The following is a 19,126-nucleotide window of genomic DNA, read 5'->3' as shown; positions in this document are numbered from 1 at the left end:
GAATGAAAGGTGACAAGATGGGAGCATTTATGACTCAGGGACAGGGAACCAAGTAAAGGGACAGGGAGCCAAGAAATGGATTGGTGGCAGGAGAGGCATGTGTGGGTTTGGGGAGTAGTTTAGATATTTTTTTAAGATGAGAAAGCGTGAATATTTTAAATGATGAAAGGGAAACAGTGCCCCCCAAAAAAGGACTATAGAGTTTGGGTAATTAGAGTGGGCTAAGGTGCCCAAGAAGTGATACAGAATGGTATGGATAAAGAGTTTGGGCACAAGGTACTGCTTCAAAATAAGAGGGATGACTTTTACATTATTATGGGGGGGGTAAATTATATGTATAAAAAGCAGCAAAATTTTAGTTGGGATGCAGAAAGTTGAAGGTAATTCATTTATTGATATCAATTCTCTTTATGGTCATCCACCATGGCTAATCAAAAGGTGGTGGATACATCATTTTGGCAGTGTAGAGGTTCAAGGGATATATTGCGGAGTATGGGATGATAGCAGATTACAGAAACATAAAATATCTTCATGCACCATTTCATGTACAATTGCTATTAAAAACCATAACTATATGGAGACAAACTTCTGTATGGCTCTGTAACTTTTACCAACTATGCTCACCAATCAAGCAATATGACTAAAAATTATGATTGGCCCAGAAGGGAAATCTAGCACTTGTGTTGTGATGGTTAATTCTGTGTCAAACTTCACTGGCCTGAGAGATGCCCAGATAGCTGGTAAAACATTCTTTCTGCATATGTCTCTGAGGGTGTTTCCAGGAGAGAATAGCATTTAACTGAGTGGAATGAACAGCAATCTGCTCTCATTGATGTGGGCAAGTATCATCCAGTCCACTGGGGGTCTGAGTGGAATAAAAAGGTGGAGGAAGAGCAAATTCTCTCCCTCTTACTTCTTCTCTCTTGGCGAGCTGGAACATCCATCTTTTCTGCTGTCATACAATGGAGCTCCTGTTTCTCATGCCTTTGGACAGGGACTCAATTATACCACTGGCTTTCCTACCAGCTTGCAGATGGTAGACTGTGGGACTTATCAGCCTCTATAATGGGTGAGCCAATTCCTTTAATCGATCCATCAACCTATCTACCTATCTATCTGTCTGTCTGTCTATCTATCTATCTATTTGTATATCCTATTAATTTTGTTTCTCTGAAGAACCATGACTAATACAAGTGTCATAGGATAACAAATGGACGAAATGAGATGAGAATACAAACACAAAGCAGTTGAAGAAATATGCCATGGAGAATGCTGGATGAGAAGGAAGAGAACATAGAGGATGGGACTGAAGACAGGAAGGAGCTGGAGGATCAAATGTTATTAAAGAACAGATTTGGTGGGAGTATCCAAATGAGAGAAATCAGAACAGATGATCGCCGTCTGACAAAGTAGGACTTCAGTGATGGAAAAATTCTGGCCCGTGACTAGTGGCATGACTAGCTTATTTGACATCTGGACCAAACAAAGTTTAAGTTTAAGTTAAGAGTTTAAGACTCTTCTCCACTATACACAAAAATGTTTAATAGTTATGGTATATTTGGGAGAAGACTTATTTTCTTGATTCAGTCTTTAGTTTTTATGTAATTAACAATTTAAAGAAGAAGGTATTTCAATTTTTAGAATATTACTAAAATTCAATAAATGATTTGTCTGTGACTTAAATTTGCACTTAAAAATTACCCCTTATAGTGTTCACTCCATTTTATATTAAACACAAATAGAAACTGTAAATGATCACATGAATAACAAAATTGAGTGACTTAATACTATGTTTCTCTCTGCATCCATGATACTATTATTGTTTTTTCAAATCTGTTTAAATGCAGAACTATGTAATGCCATAAGGTTTATAAATATGAACTGCAGGAAAAGAAGCTTAAATAATTACACAATGTTATGAACTTCTTCTGGTAATTAAATGCATGAACTTTCACTACTGGGAGCATGGAATAGATGTACTTTTCTCTAAGTCCTGTATGATTAAAATCCCTAAACATTGTGTATAAAATAAAAAATGGTGGCGATAAGAAGTCCAACCAACTAGTGACTTTGAGACCTGAGAAGGAATAACATGGTGCGTTTCCTGGGTTTTTCTTTTTGTCTCATTCCAGATTTGGAGCTGAGGAAGCTGACAATCAGGAAACACCCATGAGCTCAGTCAGGAAGCCCTGCAGTGCAGCTCTCTCCGGAGCTCACTCTCTCTCCTATCTTGAGAGCGTACTTCTCACTTGAATAAACTTCCCCAGTTGGGGCGCCTGGGTAGCTCAGTAGGTTAAGCATCTGCCTTCAGCTCAGGTCATGATCCCAAGGTACTGGGATTGAACACTATGTGGGGCTCCCAACTCATTAGGGAGTCTGTTTCTCTCTCTCCACTGGCCCCTCCCCCTGCTTGTACTCACTCTCGCTCTCTCTCTGTCAAATAAATAAATAATATCTTTAAAATTTTTTTTATTTCTTTATTTGAGGGGGAGAGAGAGAGAGAGAGAGAGAGAGAGCACAGGCAGGGGGAATAGCAGTCAGAGGGAGAAGGAGAAGCAGTTTCCCCACCAAGCAGGGGACCCAGTGGGGTACTCGATCCTAGGACCCTGGGGTCATGACCTGAGCTGAAGCCAGACACTTAACAGATCGAGCCACCCAGGCGCCCAATAAAGAAATAAAAATATCAAAAAAAAAAAAAAAAACCCCTCAAAGCATATCTCACCCTTGAACCAGTCACTGTCTGTATAGAATTGAGCTAATTCTCAAGACTTGAGCCACAAGCCTCCACTTACTCCAGTAACTGTATCTGGATCCAGCTGTTATCACTGCTGCACATTAGAACCTGGGACAGCTGGAAAAAAAAAAAAAAAAAAGAGAGAGAGAGAGACAGAGAGAAACACAATGCTTCAGTTTTGGGGAACCACCCAACGATACCTGATTTAATTGCCTGAGAGGGACCTAGGTATCAGTGCTGATTTATTTATTTATTTATTTATTTATTTATTAAAGATTTTATTTTATTTATTTTACAGAGAGAGATCACAAGTAGGCAGAGAGGCAGGCAGAGAGAGAGGAGGAAGCAGGCTCCCCGCTGAGCAGAGAGCCTGATGCGGGACTCGATCCCAGGACCTTGAGATCATGACCTGAGCCGAAGGCAGCGGCTTAACCCACTGAGCCACCCAGGCGCCCTATTTATTTATTTACTTGACAGACAGATCACAAGTAGGCAAAGAGGCAGGCAGAGAGAGAGAGAGGAGGAGGAGGAGGAGGCAGGCTTCCTATTGAGCAGAGAGCCCGATGCGGGGCTCGATTCCAGGACCCTGGGATCATGACCTGAGCTGAAGGCAGAAGCTTTAACCACTGAGCCACCCAGGCATCCCTCAATGCTCTTTTAAGCCCCAGGGTTGTTCTAATGGGCTCTCAGGGCTGAAAAACCTGGCCAAGAGAGATTCAGTCCACTGATCAGCCTGGACTCCATCACTAAAGCCAACATTAGAACCTCACCTAAACCACGTATACTTAAAGTGGAAGAGGAGTTGTGCCTCAAAGCAAGTATGAAGTATAATTACTAAAAAAAGTAGGAATGAATCCTAGCTGGAAAAACAGATGCCTTCTACTACATAGGCCACAGACCTCATCTTCGTGCATACTGACAATCATTCCATTGCAAACCTAGGCAAATTCTAAGCATCATGGTTCATCCTGAAGGGAACATCATGGTTCATCCAGGTGAAAAGGTCTAAATATTACAGAGAATATTACCTTTAAAAGACCTAAAAAAGCCTGCTTTCTCTAGTCCAAGGGCCAGAAAAGGGTTTTGTTTAACAAGATAGAAAATGTTTAGACGATAAACACTATATTTTAACCAAACACCACAGGAAAAACTGTGACCCCATGCATACCATCACAATCAAATACCAAGTGGGGAGCCTAGACTTTTGCTTTCCAAACATAAAGAGGCACCTTTAGTGCCTCTACTAATGTAGTGTCAGAGAAGGACAAATAGAGAATGGGAACTTTAATTCCTGCCTTCTGGTAATGAACTTTACTTTGTTCTTTAGGTGTGAGTGGAGATTCTGTGGGGAGTCTAGACTTCCACTGTCACCAGGAGTAGTGAAGTGCCTTTCCCTTTCCCCACGGGAGTGGTCTAATAGAGATAATACAGGCCAGGACTTTCACTATTGCCCAATAGTAACAAGGCCACCTCCACAGTGTTAGTGGAGACCATGTGGGGAGCTGGAGATCCAACTCCTACCCAGCAGTAATGAAGTGCACTATCTTTCTTGGGTATCAAGAAGGCTGAATAGTGAACCTAAATTTCTACTTCTACCTGGCAATAATGAGGTTGAACCTCCTCTTCCTCTGACAGAGTGACAGAAAAATCCATCTAAAACAAAAAGTTTCAATAAGCTCCATAGTTTCTCAACATAATACTCAAAATATCCTGGCTGCAACTAAAAATCACTCACCATAGAAGGAACAAGGAAAATTTCAACTTGAATGAGAAAATACAATCAACACCAACACCTCACTCATTCTAACAGAAGTTAGAATTATCTGACAAGTGTTTTAAAACACCCATCATAAAAAGTGCTTCAACAAGCAACAATAAACATGTTCAAAATAGATTTAAAAAAAAAAGAGGGTGCCTGGGTCATTCAACTGGTTGGGTATCTGCCTTCCACTCAAGTTGTGATCCTAGGTCCTGGGATTTAATCCATCATTGGGCTCCCTGCTCAGCAGAAGACTGCTTATCCCTCTTACCCCTCTTCCCCTGCTCATGATCTCTCTCTCTCTCTCCCTCTCTCTAATAAAATAAATATAATCTTTTTTTTTTTTTTTAAAGAAAGACTCAGCAAAGAAATATGAGGAAGAACTAAATGGAAGTTTTAGAACTGAAAATGCAAAGCAAAATGAAAAACTCAGCGGATGAGCACTGCAGCAGAATGGATAGGTCAGAATAGAAAATCAATGAGCAAGAAGATAAAACTATAGAAACTGCCCATTTGAGCAACAGAGAAAAGCAGACTGAAAAAAGTATCAGAGCCTCAGAGACCTATAGGACTAGGCCATAAGGTCCAGTATCTGAACTATCAGAATCCCAGGAAGAGAGAAAAGAAAGAGTAGGCCTGAAAAATTCTCAAGGAAGTAATGACTAAACACTTACAAATTTCTTTAAAAAACATAAACATGCAGATTCAAGAGGCTAAAGCACAGTAATCAGAAAACAAAGAAATTCATGCCCAAACACATCACAGTAAGATCTGAAAAGAAAGAAAAGAAAAATTTCTTCAATAAGGAAGAAAGAAAGCAAGATAGGAAGAAAGAAAGAAAGAAAGAAAGAAAGAAAGAAAGAAAGAAAGAAAGAAAGAAATTTTGAAAGCAGCTAGAGAAAAATGACACCCTACCTAAGGGAAAACAATTCCAAGGACAGTGGATTTCTCAACAGAAACCAAGGAAGCCAGAAGGAAGTAAACGAATGTTTTCCAATTGCTGAAACAGAAGAGCTGTCAATCTAGAACAGAAAAATGGATGATAAAAGAAGGAGTCTTGGAACATCAGGAAGGAAGAAAGAACACAGTAAACAAAAATACAGATAAATGTTTCCTAAATTACATTTAATGGATTAAGCAAAAATTGTAACAATGTCTAATGATGTTCTAAGTATATATATATATATAAGAAATATTAAAGAAAATTATACTATGAATAAGGGAGGATAAATGGGTGTAAAAAGGAGACAGTGTTTTTAGACTTCATTCAAAATGGTGAAATGACATCACTAGTAGACTGTGTTGTGTATATACAATGTAGTACCTACAGCAACCACTAAAAAAAACTATACAGGAAGATACATCTAAAACACTGTAGATATACTAAAATTGAATTCTAGAAAATGCTAAGTAACTCACAGAATTTCAAAAGAAAGAACACAGGAAAACAAAAAACAATGAGAACAAAAAAATAAATATATAAATGGCAGATCTATCTATAAAATATCAATGACATTAAATGCAAATTATATAAGTATATCAGTTAAGATACAGAAACTGTCCTGCATATACCAATGAAGAGATAGTTAAAATAAAAAGTGGATTAAAAAACATAATCCAATAATAACTCTCTACAGGAAATTCATTTTATTTTTTTAAATTTTTTCTAAAGATTTTATTTATTTATTTGACAGATAGAGATCACAAGTAGGCAGAGAGGCAGGCAGAAAGAGGGAGAGAGAGAGAGAGAGGAGGAAGCAGGCTCCCTGCTGAGCAGAGAGCCCAATGCAGGGCTCGATCCCAGGACCCTGGGATCATGACCTAAGCTGAAGGCAGAGGCTTTAACCCACTGAGCCACCCAGGCACCCAGAAATTCATTTTAAATGACACAGGTATGTTGAAAGTAAAAGGATGGAAAAAGATATATCATGTCATCATTAATCAAAAGAGAGGAGTAATGGCTATATTAATATCAGATAAAGTAGATAGACTTCTGAACAAAAAAATTTACCAGGAACAGAGAGGAAGCTTCCATACTGTTAAAAAGGGTAAATTACCAAGAAGACATAGCAATCCTAAATGTGTATGCACCCACCAACAGAGCTGAAAAATAGGTGGAACAAAAACTGACAAGACTAAAGGGAGAAATAGACAAATCTAGAATTATAGAGACATCAATACCTCTCTGACCACAAGAGAGACCAACTAGCCAGAAAATCAGCAAGGATATAGAAGAACTCAACACCACCACAAATCAGCAGAATCTAGTAGCCAGCTCTACCCATCAACACCCTACCCAACAACAGCAGAACACACATTGGTTTCAGGTGCCCATGAAATACATATCAAGTAAAACCGTATCTTGAGCCATAAAGCAAACTTTAATAAGCGTAATGTAAAAGAATAAAAATAATAAAGAGTGTGCTCTCTGACCACAATAGAATAAAACTGTAAATAAGTAACAGGAAAATAACAGGAAAATCATCAAATACTTAACAACTAAATAACACAATTCTTAATCTAAGGGTCATAAAGAATGTCTCAAAGGAAATAAAATGTATATTGAACTGAATGGAAGTAAAAATGCAATATATCCAAATTTGGGGGACATGGCCAAAGTAGTGCTGAGAGGGAAATTTATAACACTAAACACAAATATTAGAAAAGAATAAAGGTCTCAAATCAATCATCTAAGGGCTCGCCTCAAAAACCCAGAAAAAGAAAACAACAATCAATCCAAAACAAGTGTAAGGAAGGAAATAACAAAAGCAGAAAACAGTTAAATAGCAAATGGAAAAACAGTGGAGAAAATCAATGAAACAAAGAACTGGTTCTTTAAAAAGTTCAGTAAAACTGACAAGATTCTAGCAAAACAAGGGAAAAAAATGGAGAAGATGTAGCAACCTAACTAGAAGTAGGGCATCCTATGTGATTGGGTAGTGGTGAATATCTGCCTTTCTCTAGCTGATCCTGGGTTGGGTGGACCTCCAAAATAATAGGCTAAGTGAAAGAAGCCATACCCAAAAGGCAGTATGACTCCATTTATATGAAATGAACAGAATAGGCAAACCCATAGAGACAGAAAGCAGGTTACCTGGGGGTGGGGAAAGTAGAGAAGGGTGAATAACCTTTTACTGGGTATGTGGTTTCCTTTCAGGCTGATGACAAGGTTTTAGAACTAGGTGGAATTGGTGGTTACACAACACTGTGTATGTACTAGATGACACTTAATGGTTTATTGTATTTTTAAAAAATTTTTAAAAAGATTTTATTTATTTGACAAAGGGAGAGAAAGAGAGAGCACAAGCAGGGAGAGTAGAAGAGGGAAAAGCAGGCTCCCCGCTGAGCAGGGAGCCCAATGCGGGACTCCATCCAGGACCTGAGCCAAAGACAGTCATTTAACCAAGTGAGCCAACCGGGCGCCCCTTAATGGTTCATTTTAAAAGTGTGAATTGTATGACATGGGAATTAATCTCAGTAAAGCTATTATTTAAATTGAAGTTGATAAAAAATGAAAGGTTAAATTTAACTCCAGATGCATATGTGTATTATATGCATATATGTATGTACACAAACATATATGTATGTGTGTGTATCTATGTATGGTACATATATAGAGGAGGTTTTGCATATTTAATTGCTTCTATCTGGGGAGAGAGTCAATTTAGAAAACCCCTAGATGGAGAAAGGCCCCTCAGCTTCAAGACAGGACATGTGGTTGGAGCCCCAGCTGCAGAGTTTGGGTACTGGTGGCGGGAGCCTGTTGCACACTGTGCCTCACTGCACAGAGGTAGGTGGCCGAGTCGCTGGGCTGAGAAGCTACAATGTATAAAGAGCTCTGTCTTGCCCGGGTATCCAACAAGACTTTAATTCTTCCACTTGTTTGTTCCTTCTGATTTGACAGAATTATCATTAGCAATGTGAGCCCTTTCCCAGGGTCCTGCCGAAACCACTGAACGGAATAAAGAGTGCCATCCGTGTAACTGCAGTTGAGAACCACGCTGTCCTGCTCTCGGATATTCAGAGCTTCAGGACTTTGCTTCACCTCCTGTTTGCTGCTCACCCCTGCCCAGAAAGAAAACACAGAGAGGCGGGTTAGTGGCTAACTCTTCTTTGGAAATTACTTTTGATTTTGCTTTTTCAATCTATGCAAAACATCACACTGGATAGAAGTCCTTATCTCCCCCACCCCCAGTAGAAATGCCCTGGGGTCTGTCTGTTCTTTGCCCATTTCCAAATCTCTTTAACTTACAGTCTAGTTGTAACCAAAGGATGAGCAAGCCCAGGGATTTGTCCATTCTTTCTGCCACTTAGAGTCACTGAAACTTGTTCTTGTTTCTGCAGTATTGACAAGGTCTCACAAGATAAAGAATCTGCTTTGCTGCCACATATGTTCAAACATTTATAGGAAACAGCATCAGCCCAGCCAAACGGAGGAAGGTCACATGCTCACACAGCTGCACTCACCACCCCCAACCCCATACTAATCTGCAAAGAGTAGGAGGTAGAAATGGAAACACTGCCATCTGAGGACCCACCCCAGCATTGCCAGAGATATGTTTTCTCTCTCTTCCTCCTCCTGAATGACAACAAAGTTTTAAATACCAAATGTGTCGACTGCCAAATATCCGTGCATAGCAAATTATAAATGCTTATGTCAGAAAAGAAATCTAAGTTTTTACTATCCAGTTGCTGTTGCTTTCTTTAGATTCCTAGAACTACTTCCCTCTTCTTGCCACTTCAGCCCGGAAGTGCTGGCTTTCCTCGGCTCACACCTTCTTGAGAAGTCCCTTTATATCATTTTTTTTAAAAGATTTTTATTTATTTATTTGATAGACAGAGAGAGATCACAAGTAGCCAGAGAGGCAGGCAGAGAGAGAGGCGGAAGCAGGCTCCCTGCTGAGCAGAGAGCCTGATGTGGGGCTCGATCCCAGGACGCTAAGATCATGACCCGAGCTGAAGGCAGAGGCTTTAACCCACTGAGCCATCCAGGCGCCCCCCTTTATATTATTTTATATCATTTCTCACCCATCAGGTAACAGGTAAGACAACAGACACACCAGCTGAGTCACTGCAGCCCCTCCCTTGGTGGCTGTCGTGCTGGGGAATTCCAGGCCTCCAGTAGCAGGTGAGATAGTAGTTTCTTGGATGACAACACTTTCCTGGTTTAGTGTTTGTCCTTGGAACCAGGGTAACAACATGAACAAAGGCATCCACTTTCAACTCAGGGGTTCTCTTGAGGAGATTTATGAATTTTAAACTCTAAGAAGATGAGTCTGAAAGAGGAAATGAAGGACCGCATCCGCCCAGAATCCATTTCTTACTGCCTTTTCACAACCCAAGAGAGAATACAGCTTATCAATAAACCGATGGTCTGGGGAGCTCCAAGGATTTTTCTTTATGTTCAGGAAAACCACCAGATAATGTACATCAGAGGACCAAGAAAGCCCAGATAGATGACAAGAATCAGCAAATGAGACTCAGATGCAGAAAGTGACGTGCTCAAACTGACTGGGAAGGTGAAGGTCAGAGCCCGATCTAGAAGGCAGGTTTTCGGATTCTCTGGTCTCCTAAAATACCGCCAGGGATCATGTCTCTCTAGGGGGCATTCAGAGACTTCACAAGTTGGTATAAAGAAAACAAGAGACCTGGAATGGCACCCCCTTTTATATTGCACAAACCGGCTCAAAACCCACCTTCCTCCTTCTCTGTGTGTGTGTTTGTGTGTGTTTCATGATCACACACAGCTGACCTACAGAGGAGGACAGAAAGGAGGGAGAGGAAAAGCTCTGTAAGAAAGGAGGAGGAGTGACCTTGAACATTTCTTCCTGTTATCTTCCCAAATTTAAGAGAACTGAAATAGATTGAATAAAATAATTTCCTTCCCACTCCCCCCCAAATTCTACTTTTCTCTATCATTGCAAAAAAATGACAAAAATAGATTATTTATGCTCAAAAGTGGCACAGCCACTTTCCGTCTTCCTCTGTTGTCCTATTTTAAGTGGAATGAAAACCTTTCATAATGGATTGGGACAAGGCCAGGAATCACTGAATGTTGGAAGCTGTGCACAGACTGTTCTGCTTATAATGAAGAGAATAAAATATATCATTTGTCACAGTTCTGTAGAACCTCAATATTGAATGCTAGCCAAACACTCTCTCCCCCAGTGGATCAGGGATGCTATTGACAATAGAGCATCCATCCCCTTCTTGTGACTAAACACATGAAGGCCTTCCTTCCCACCCCGGCCAAGTCCAACAGTCTGCTTTAGTAAAGTTGCTTTATAGACCTGGAGGAGAATCGCTGAGATGTGTTTATGATGTTAAAGAAAGGACTTGGGGCACCTGGGTGGCTCAGTGGGTTAAGCATCTGCCTTAGGCTCAGGTCATGATCCCAGGGTCCTGGGATTGAGCCCCGCATCCGGCTCTCTGCTCAGCGGGGAGCCTGCTTCCTCCTTTCTATGTGCCTGCTTTTCTGCCTACTTGTGATCTCTGTCTGTCAAGTAAATAAATAAGATCTTTCCAAAAAAAAAAAAAAAAGAAAAAAGAAAGGACTTCAATTTTGGTCATTTGTGGTTTCAGGATGACCATCATGTGAGACAGGACAATTTTTGGAATATTAAGAGTTTTTGCTTTTTTTTTCATTGTTAAAAAAACCCACATGATCTTCCTTTCAGACAGTGGTGTAATTGTCGGCTCATCACTTCAAGAACAGGACACACAGCTGGAAAAAGAAAATACAGATGCCTTGTTAGTCATTTTATTTCAAAATTTCAGCCGTATGGACAAATGGGAGGATCTGAAACAACTGTAGATTTAGGAGATGTTACAAAGATATAATGCAAGTTTACTTGACCAAGACAAAATCAACATTTTCTAGGTGGAGCAAACACTTTCTAAGGGGAAAGGAAAGAGTGTCAAAGACAAGTGAACAGGCTTAAAGTATTGGCAGGTGCTTTGGAGGGATGTTGGACCTTATTCCCTTAAAGAATTCCTGGAAAGAAAATGGCAAAACCTCTGGGCCATTTTCAGTTATTAAATAAATCTCAGTGTAGTCTTGTTTATATCTTCCATAGATTGCCATCGTTTCTTTGCTCCCTGAACTTGAGTCTTGGCCCCTGGCTACAGTGAGGTCAGTTTGGCTACTCTGTTCACTTCCTTCTCTTTTCTAGATGGCCTCCATGAGGCGGGCATCCCCATGAGAGACCAGGGGACCCAGAGGGGCCTCCTCAAGCCTGGGTTCTCCCCTTGCTGATGGTCCCCTCCCAGAGGGTCCCCACTCAGGGGCGTTCTCCTCAGCTTCTCGTGCTCTCTTTTCTTCTGCTGGGAGCGCTGCAGGACAGTGCAGGCCCTGCTGCCTTCAGAAGCACCACTTGCCCTGGAGAACCCTCGCTGGTCCTCACCATGCCTAGTGGAGAAACCCAGGCAGCCAGGTTGCTACCTCTCCCCACTCCACCACGTTTCTCCAATTTCCTTGTCTTCTGTTAAGCAGGTGTAAACATAGATCACAATCTGCTTCAGAAGCAGACTCCTCAAGTGGCTTTTGGGGAAAGGGGAACACTTTTTTTTTCCCTCTTGGCTCCTCCCATTCTTCATATCAGCTTAAGGGGGTGAAGGTTGGAGGTTGGGGGATATAGCGCCTATTCACTCATTTCTCATAAATCCTAGAGGGAGTGCCTGGCTGTGAGACTTTCTTAATGGAAAATGGTAGATGCTTAAGCCTTCTTGGTCCCTAGTTTTGGGTCCTAGCTGCCAAATTTGTGGCAGTGGAATATGCCCTTCAGTACATACTATTCATCTAACTGGAAAAAGAATATTTAATTCTATGGACAATTTAATTCTATAGACAATTCTTTATCTTATTTTTTAAAAGATTTTATGTATTTATTTTAGAGGGAGAAAGGGATGTGAGCAAGGGGAGGGGCAGAGGGAAAGGGGGGAGGGCAGAGGGGGAGGGAGGGAGAGAATGTCATATCAAATAGACCTGACACTGAGCAGAGCCCTGTGTGGGGTTTTATCTTACCATGTTGAGATCATGACTTGAGCCTAAAACAAGAGTCCAAGGTTTAACCAATTGTGCCAGCCAGGCACCCCTAGATGATTCTAAATAAAGATTTCTAATTCTTCAAAAGACAATATGAAAATATATACACATATGATCTCATAATTATGTATTATATAATATAAATATCCCATAATAATATATTATAAAAATATATATGGATGTATAAATATTATATGGATTATAAATATATAAATAAATATATCTTATATATTCCAATAATATTAGGAGCATTAAGACTGTTCCATTAATATTGGGTAAGTTTGGGGGACAAAATTAAATAATAAACCTCACACTAACCAAAATTCAACATAAATATTGGAAAGGGAAAGCCTCACTATAAGGATATGGCAAAAGTTTAAACATGGTCATGAAACGGTTATACATTATCTTGTAGTCTTTACTGGAAATTCTGCAGCAAGCAGATCTTTATGAGTGTTGTAACCAGCTTTCTTTAATATGAAGTTAAAATGTTGTAAAGAATCCAGAAAGAATAAAAAGATTAATTAAAATAAATTAAATACAATATATTTAAATGTTGGAAGAGAGGAGAAAATATTAAGGGATAATTGACTTATGGCCTTTAACATATAGAGAGGTTTTAATTTTTAATTAAAAATGAAGAATAAGGGACGCCTGGGTGGCTCAGTTGGTTGAGCAGCTGCCTTCAGCTCAGGTCATGATCCCAGCGTCCTGGGATCGAGTCCCACATCGGGCTCCTTGCTCGGCAGGGAGCCTGCTTCTCCCTCTGCCTCTGTCTGCCATTCTGTCTGCCTGTGCTCGCTCTCTCTCCCTCTCTCTCTCTGAGAAATAAATAAAATCTTTAAAAAAAAAAATGAAGAATAAGGGTGCCTGGGTGGCTCAGTTGGTTAAGCGTCTGACTCTTGATGGGTCCTGATCTCAAGGTCATGAGATCAAGCCACATGTGGGACTCTGTGCTCAGTGCAGAGTCTGCTGGAGATGCTCTTTCCCTCTCTCTCTCTGATGCCCCCTTCAAATAAATAAATAAATAAATAGATCTAAAAAAATATAAAGAACGAATAAACTTTTATCCATGTTGGAGAGTGGAATAAGTTGTTCTGGCCATTTTTTTCTGGTTAAGTCTGCAACCAGAAGGCTTGTCTGTCCATTATTCCTCTTGGCTGCTTTTCAAACCTTGGATAATTTTCTTTTTGTTGTTGAAAAAAAATTATTGTCTTTTTATCATTAAGAAGGATATTTTCTACTAACTAAAATAGGATATGGCTTAACCAGAAATAAGGTGTGAGCTGCACTCAGGCATGTCAAAGTAGGGCTTGAGGGTCCCTCAGCACTTCTCATCTACGTTTACCCCCAATACCTGCAGGTCTGCGTCACCCATCCTCCTGAAAGGCAGCAGCCTCACAATGACAGTGGTTTCTCAAGGTAAGATCTTCTAGTCCCTTAAACCCAAATCACCACCAAATCACCAAAATGTGGCCCTTGACCTCATGCCAGACCTATTCACTCAGAATCTATTGATCAGAATCAGATCTGTACTTTTGAAAAAAGTCTTCATGTGATTCTTAAATATCCAGACATTTGAGAAGTACTGTCCAGCTGGTTAGCTCAGGCATTCTTATTTTAAAATCTCATGTTACGGTGCCCAGAATATTATCCTTTATCTCAGAAATTCCTTCATATTTCAACCCAGTATGTCTCAGTTTCCTTATCTGAAAATGTGTTAATACTACTTCACAGTTTTTTTTTTTAAAGATTTTATTTATTTATTTGACAGGCAGAGATTACAAGTAGGCAGAGAGGCAGGCAGAGAGAAAGAGGAGGAAGCAGGCTCCCCACTGAGCAGAGAGCCCGATGCGGGGCTCGATCCCAGGACCCTGGGATCATGACCTGAGCCGAAGGCAGAGGCTTTAACCCACTGAGCCACCCAGGTGCCCCACAGCAGTCAGATTTTTTTTTAAATATTTAATTTATTTATTTGACAGACAGAGATCACAAGTAGGCAGAGAGGCAGGCAGAGAGAGGAGGAAGCAGGCTCCCTGCTGAGCAGAGAGCCTGATGCGGGGCTCAAACCCAGGACGCTGGGATCATGACCTGAGCCGAAGGCAGAGGCTTTAACCCACTGAGCCACCCAGGCGCCGCACAGTTTTTTGTATTATGAAATGAGTAAGTAGAGTGCTGGGCAATGTACTTGGCATATGCTAAATGTTCAATAAATGATAATAAAGGCAACAGTGGTCACAATGAGGATGGAAAGATGAGGGCAGGTTAAAACAAGAATCCTGGGATTATTCTCTATGTTGGGTAAAACTGTAAAGCTATAAACCCAATGGGCTAAAATTGGACAAAACCAGGTGATGTGGATAAAAGAATAATTCTGTCTCTCTCCCTAAATCAGGAAGCTTCCATTTCTGCTTCCCTGATTTCTAGTCCTTCCCCCATCCCCTCTCCACAAGACAGGGATGGGACAGTTGAGTCTGTTGTTCAGAGTCCGTTTATGAGGAGATCAATTGTTGGTCTAACTGATAAGGTAGGCCTCCAGACTCCACTCGGTCTGTTTATATCCTTTGCATTTTTAAATCTTTGCCCACCTGTCATAATAAGCAGATCTCAGTATTCCCAGGAAACTGACTCTGCCACAAAGGCTGGCAAATAAGGCAAGGAAAATAAATAAAACTTTCTTCATTTGCAAGTAGCATCATTATGGGGGTAGGAAATCCAAACAAATTCACAAACAGTTAGAATTAACTACTAAATTTAGCAAGTTCAGTGAACACAAGGTCAATATAAAAACCAGCTGTATTTCTATACATAAGCAACAGTTGGAAAATAACATTTTAAAAAATAGCTTGAGATCTCTATCCATGGGTGTAAATCTGACATAAGAGGTGTATGATCACTATCTTAAAAATTAAAACCATTTCCTGATGGAATGAGCACTGTGCATCTTATGGAACTGATGAATCACTGAACTCTACCTCTGAAACTAATAATATACTACATGTTAATTAGTTAAATTTAAATAAAAAAGAAACAAAAAAATATTGCTTAGAGAAATAGAAGGTGACCTAAATAAATTGATAGTCTAAATTTACAACATAAAACTCAGTGTGGCTAAGATATCAATTCTCCCCAAGATGATCTCATAGATTTAATGCAAAACCAATCAAAATTGCAACAGAAATTTTGTGAAAATTGAAAAAGGTTTAGAATTTAAGAATCGATTCTAAAATTTGTGTGGAATTGCAAAGGACCTAGAATGGATAAAATAATTTGGAGAAGAACAAAGATGAAGGAAAAACACAATGAGTTTCAAATTTTAATAGAACTATATTAATAAACACTTTGTTCTATAGATGGAATGAAGATAGTGCAAGAAGAGACCTACATATGTAAGGTCCATGATATGTGACAAAAATGCCACTGCAATTCTAGGAGAGAAAGGATGATCTTTTCTCTTAATGGTTATGAAGCAACTGGAACCTTGACACCTATTGCATATTATCACAAATACTGGTGTGAGGTGAATATGGACCTAAATGAAAAAACATGTCCATGCCTTGAAGTAGGCAAAGATTTTTCAATAGAACACACACGGACACAAAATATTAACCGATATGGGGAAAAAAGGACTAGCTGTGCTTTATTAAAATTAGGGATATCTGTATATTGAAGGATATCATTGTGAAATTGAACAGCCAAACAGTGGATTAGGAAGGAATTCACAGTACAGAATTTTAACATGAGTCCATAGCCAGAAAATATAACGAATGTATGCATGTGGATAATAAACATACAAATGGGCAAAAACTTGAAACACATACTGGCCACGAAAGAATATCCAGATGGCCAATGAGCATATAAAAAGGTGCTCAGCATCAATATTCCTCAGGAAAATAAAATTAAATCCACAATTTTATGGATACCACTATACATCACCAGAATGGCTTAAATTAAAAACAAATGAAAACTCATATCACTTTTTGGTGAGAATATGGAGTAAGTGGAACTCTCATGCATTGGTTCAATGCTTTGCGAAGAATGTTTATAAGCTGGCTCTAGAGTTAAATATATTTTTTTTTTTTTTTTTAAAGATTTTATTTATTTATTTATTTGACAGAGAGAAATCACAAGTAGACAGAGAGGCAGGCAGAGAGAGAGAGAGAGAGAGGGAAGCAGGCTCCCTGCTGAGCAGAGAGCCCGATGCGGGACTCGATCCCAGGACCCTGAGATCATGACCTGAGCCGAAGGCAGCGGCTTAACCCACTGAGCCACCCAGGCGCCCAAAATCTTCTGGAGCAACAGGTATATTCACTCTGCAGATCCGGATGGTATTACATAGCTATAAAGAAGTGTAAAGGTTTGTTGAGCTGTAGGTTTTAAGTTTTGTGCACTTGGTTATACATGTTGTAACTCAATTACAGAAAAGAGGGAAAAAAACAAAGAAACAGAAAATTTTATTTTTTTTAAAGATTTATTTATTTATTTGAGAGAGGGAGACCAAGAATGTGCATGAATGGGGGAAGGGGTAGAGGGAGAGAGAGAGGGAGGGGAAGCAGCCTCTCTGCTGAGCAGAGAGCCCCATCTGGGACTCATCTCAGAACCCTGAGACCATGACCTGAGCCTGAACCAAGTCGGATGCTTAACTGACTGAACCACCCAGGTGCCCCAAAGAAACAGCATTTAAAAATATTGAAATGAATATCACTGCCACCACCTGAGAATTAAAAGCATTTCCACCAGGGAGGGAGGACTGAAGTATGTGGAGGAATGGGGACCAAAAAAGGGTGCTATTTGATTTTGTAAATATATGAAGTATGATTGTGGTTAAAAAAAAAAAGAAAAGAAAAGAAAAGAAAGAATATTTAGTTTTAAAAAGAAAGGAAGAGAGACTGCTGTGAATTTCAGACAGAATGAGGACTGGATAAAACATCAATCCATCGGTTTCAACAACACCAAAGTCATGGGAGTGAAGGCTAAAGATTTTGTTGGACTGATACTAACAGAGGCCAGATTCTGGCAGGGGTGAAGAATGGGGGTTGAGGAAATGGACACAGTGAGTACGGAAAATTCTTTCCATTAATTTGGTGATTAAGGAGAAGAGAAGTGTAGAAATATGGCTGGTGAAGATGTGGGCTTCGAGAAGACTGTATTAAAATGGGAAAGATTCATTTAATAAAGATGTGACCAGATTATTGTAAGAGAATATAAAGCACTTAAAAAAAAAGAAAAAAGAAAAAAAAAAAAACTTCTGGCAAGAGTGTGTATTTCTGGTCAGTCTCTTTTCAAGTGACCCAAAGCAAGAAACCAAGGCTGTCCATTGCACAGCTATCCCTTCTGTATCCAGGTGAGGAAAGCCCTGAGCTGTTTCAAAGAGCAGACTGATACAGAACACACAAAGGAACTATCCTAAAGACCAGAACAGAAGGAACAGTAATCCGTGCCATCTAAGCTGTGTCACAAGACTTCTTTCTCCACAGGACCACTTGGAAAGAGGCTCTGAATGCTAAGTACTTCCTTGAGGAAGAGGAATAGCAGAGATGCCCTTATTCCAGAGTGCAACTGCAGGGTTTTGGTACAGCTCCCAGGCTGCCTGGGAGTACTGTGTCTTCACAGCACAGAAGTAAGTGGCTGAGTCTTCAGGTTTAGAAGCTTCGATGTGCAGAGAACTTCCCTCCTTTAATAGTGTGGCTCTTAGTCTTTCTTTCTGTTTCTCATCACCAACTGCATATAGGACAAAGAGGAATTCTGGGCCTTGCCCGGGATCCTGCCTATACCACTGTAGCCCGTTAAAGGCGCTGACCGTGTAACTGCAGTTGAGGCTGACACTGTCTCCCTCCTGAAGTCTCAAGGTCTGAGGACTCTGCTCCACCCGGTCTTCTCCAGTCACCCCTGTTCAGGAAAACAAAATCAGAAATGATAGAAAGCCTTTAGTACAACAGTTTTGAAAAAACCCGGCGGTGAGCAGACACGGAACCCCTATCTCTTCTCCCCAGCTTTGGATAAATGTGTCCTTGGTGACTCTCCTCTCTTAATCTCCAACTTACAGCCAAGCTGAAGCCACAAAACTATGAATGCACATTCCAGCATATTCTGCATCCTGACGTCTGAGTCTTGGTACAATTTGTAATGATTCCGAATCTTCTCTGAGGCGCTGTCTCTGGGGCTTGGCTCTTGTTCTCTGACAGGGGAGAGAGCCTTTCTCTTGGTGACTCAGCCAATCAAGAGTAACTTTCATGCTTTTGATGTTTAAAGAATCAAGGAAGGAGAGGAATGGAACCACTGCCACCTCCTGGTCAACAACACAATCTCACAGCACCCACTCCATGCAGCCCACAAAGAAAAGATTGAGGGAAGGACATTTTGCTTTTGGGGAGCATAGTGTCTATGAGGTTCAAAGAGTCAGAAAAGCCTTCTCTTATTTACACTTTATTTCATTGTTCCTTGAATAGCCTTTAAACTGCTACCAGAGTTTATAAAAGAGTTGGACCCAAGTGTAGGTGTAATGGATTGTGTTTCTTCATATAATACACAAGAATCTTAGCAGAATCTTACATTTAAAAGGACCTGAGTTCAAAAAGAGGGAAATCAA

General features: G+C 40.2%; 2 gene segments (V, D, J or C); both read right to left on the bottom strand.

Moving 5' to 3' along the window:
- The window catches only part of LOC116591114, a 373,928-nt gene extending 364,965 nt beyond the window's left edge, over nucleotides 1-8,963 (bottom strand). Inside the window, 2 exon segments of the V gene segment in view lie at nucleotides 8,275-8,558; nucleotides 8,746-8,963. Of these exon segments, the coding sequence occupies nucleotides 8,275-8,558; nucleotides 8,746-8,791 (330 nt within the window).
- An 8,210-nt stretch (nucleotides 8,964-17,173) lies between these two features.
- LOC116591103 lies at nucleotides 17,174-18,728 on the bottom strand. The segment is given in 2 exon segments: nucleotides 17,174-18,426; nucleotides 18,582-18,728. Coding segments are annotated over 2 exon segments (438 nt in total).
- Nucleotides 18,729-19,126: the final 398 nt, after the last annotated feature.

This window comes from Mustela erminea, chromosome 5, assembly GCF_009829155.1.
Source record: "Mustela erminea isolate mMusErm1 chromosome 5, mMusErm1.Pri, whole genome shotgun sequence".
Lineage (NCBI taxonomy): Eukaryota > Metazoa > Chordata > Mammalia > Carnivora > Mustelidae > Mustela > Mustela erminea.
This window is presented reverse-complemented; position numbering and strand designations above follow the sequence as displayed.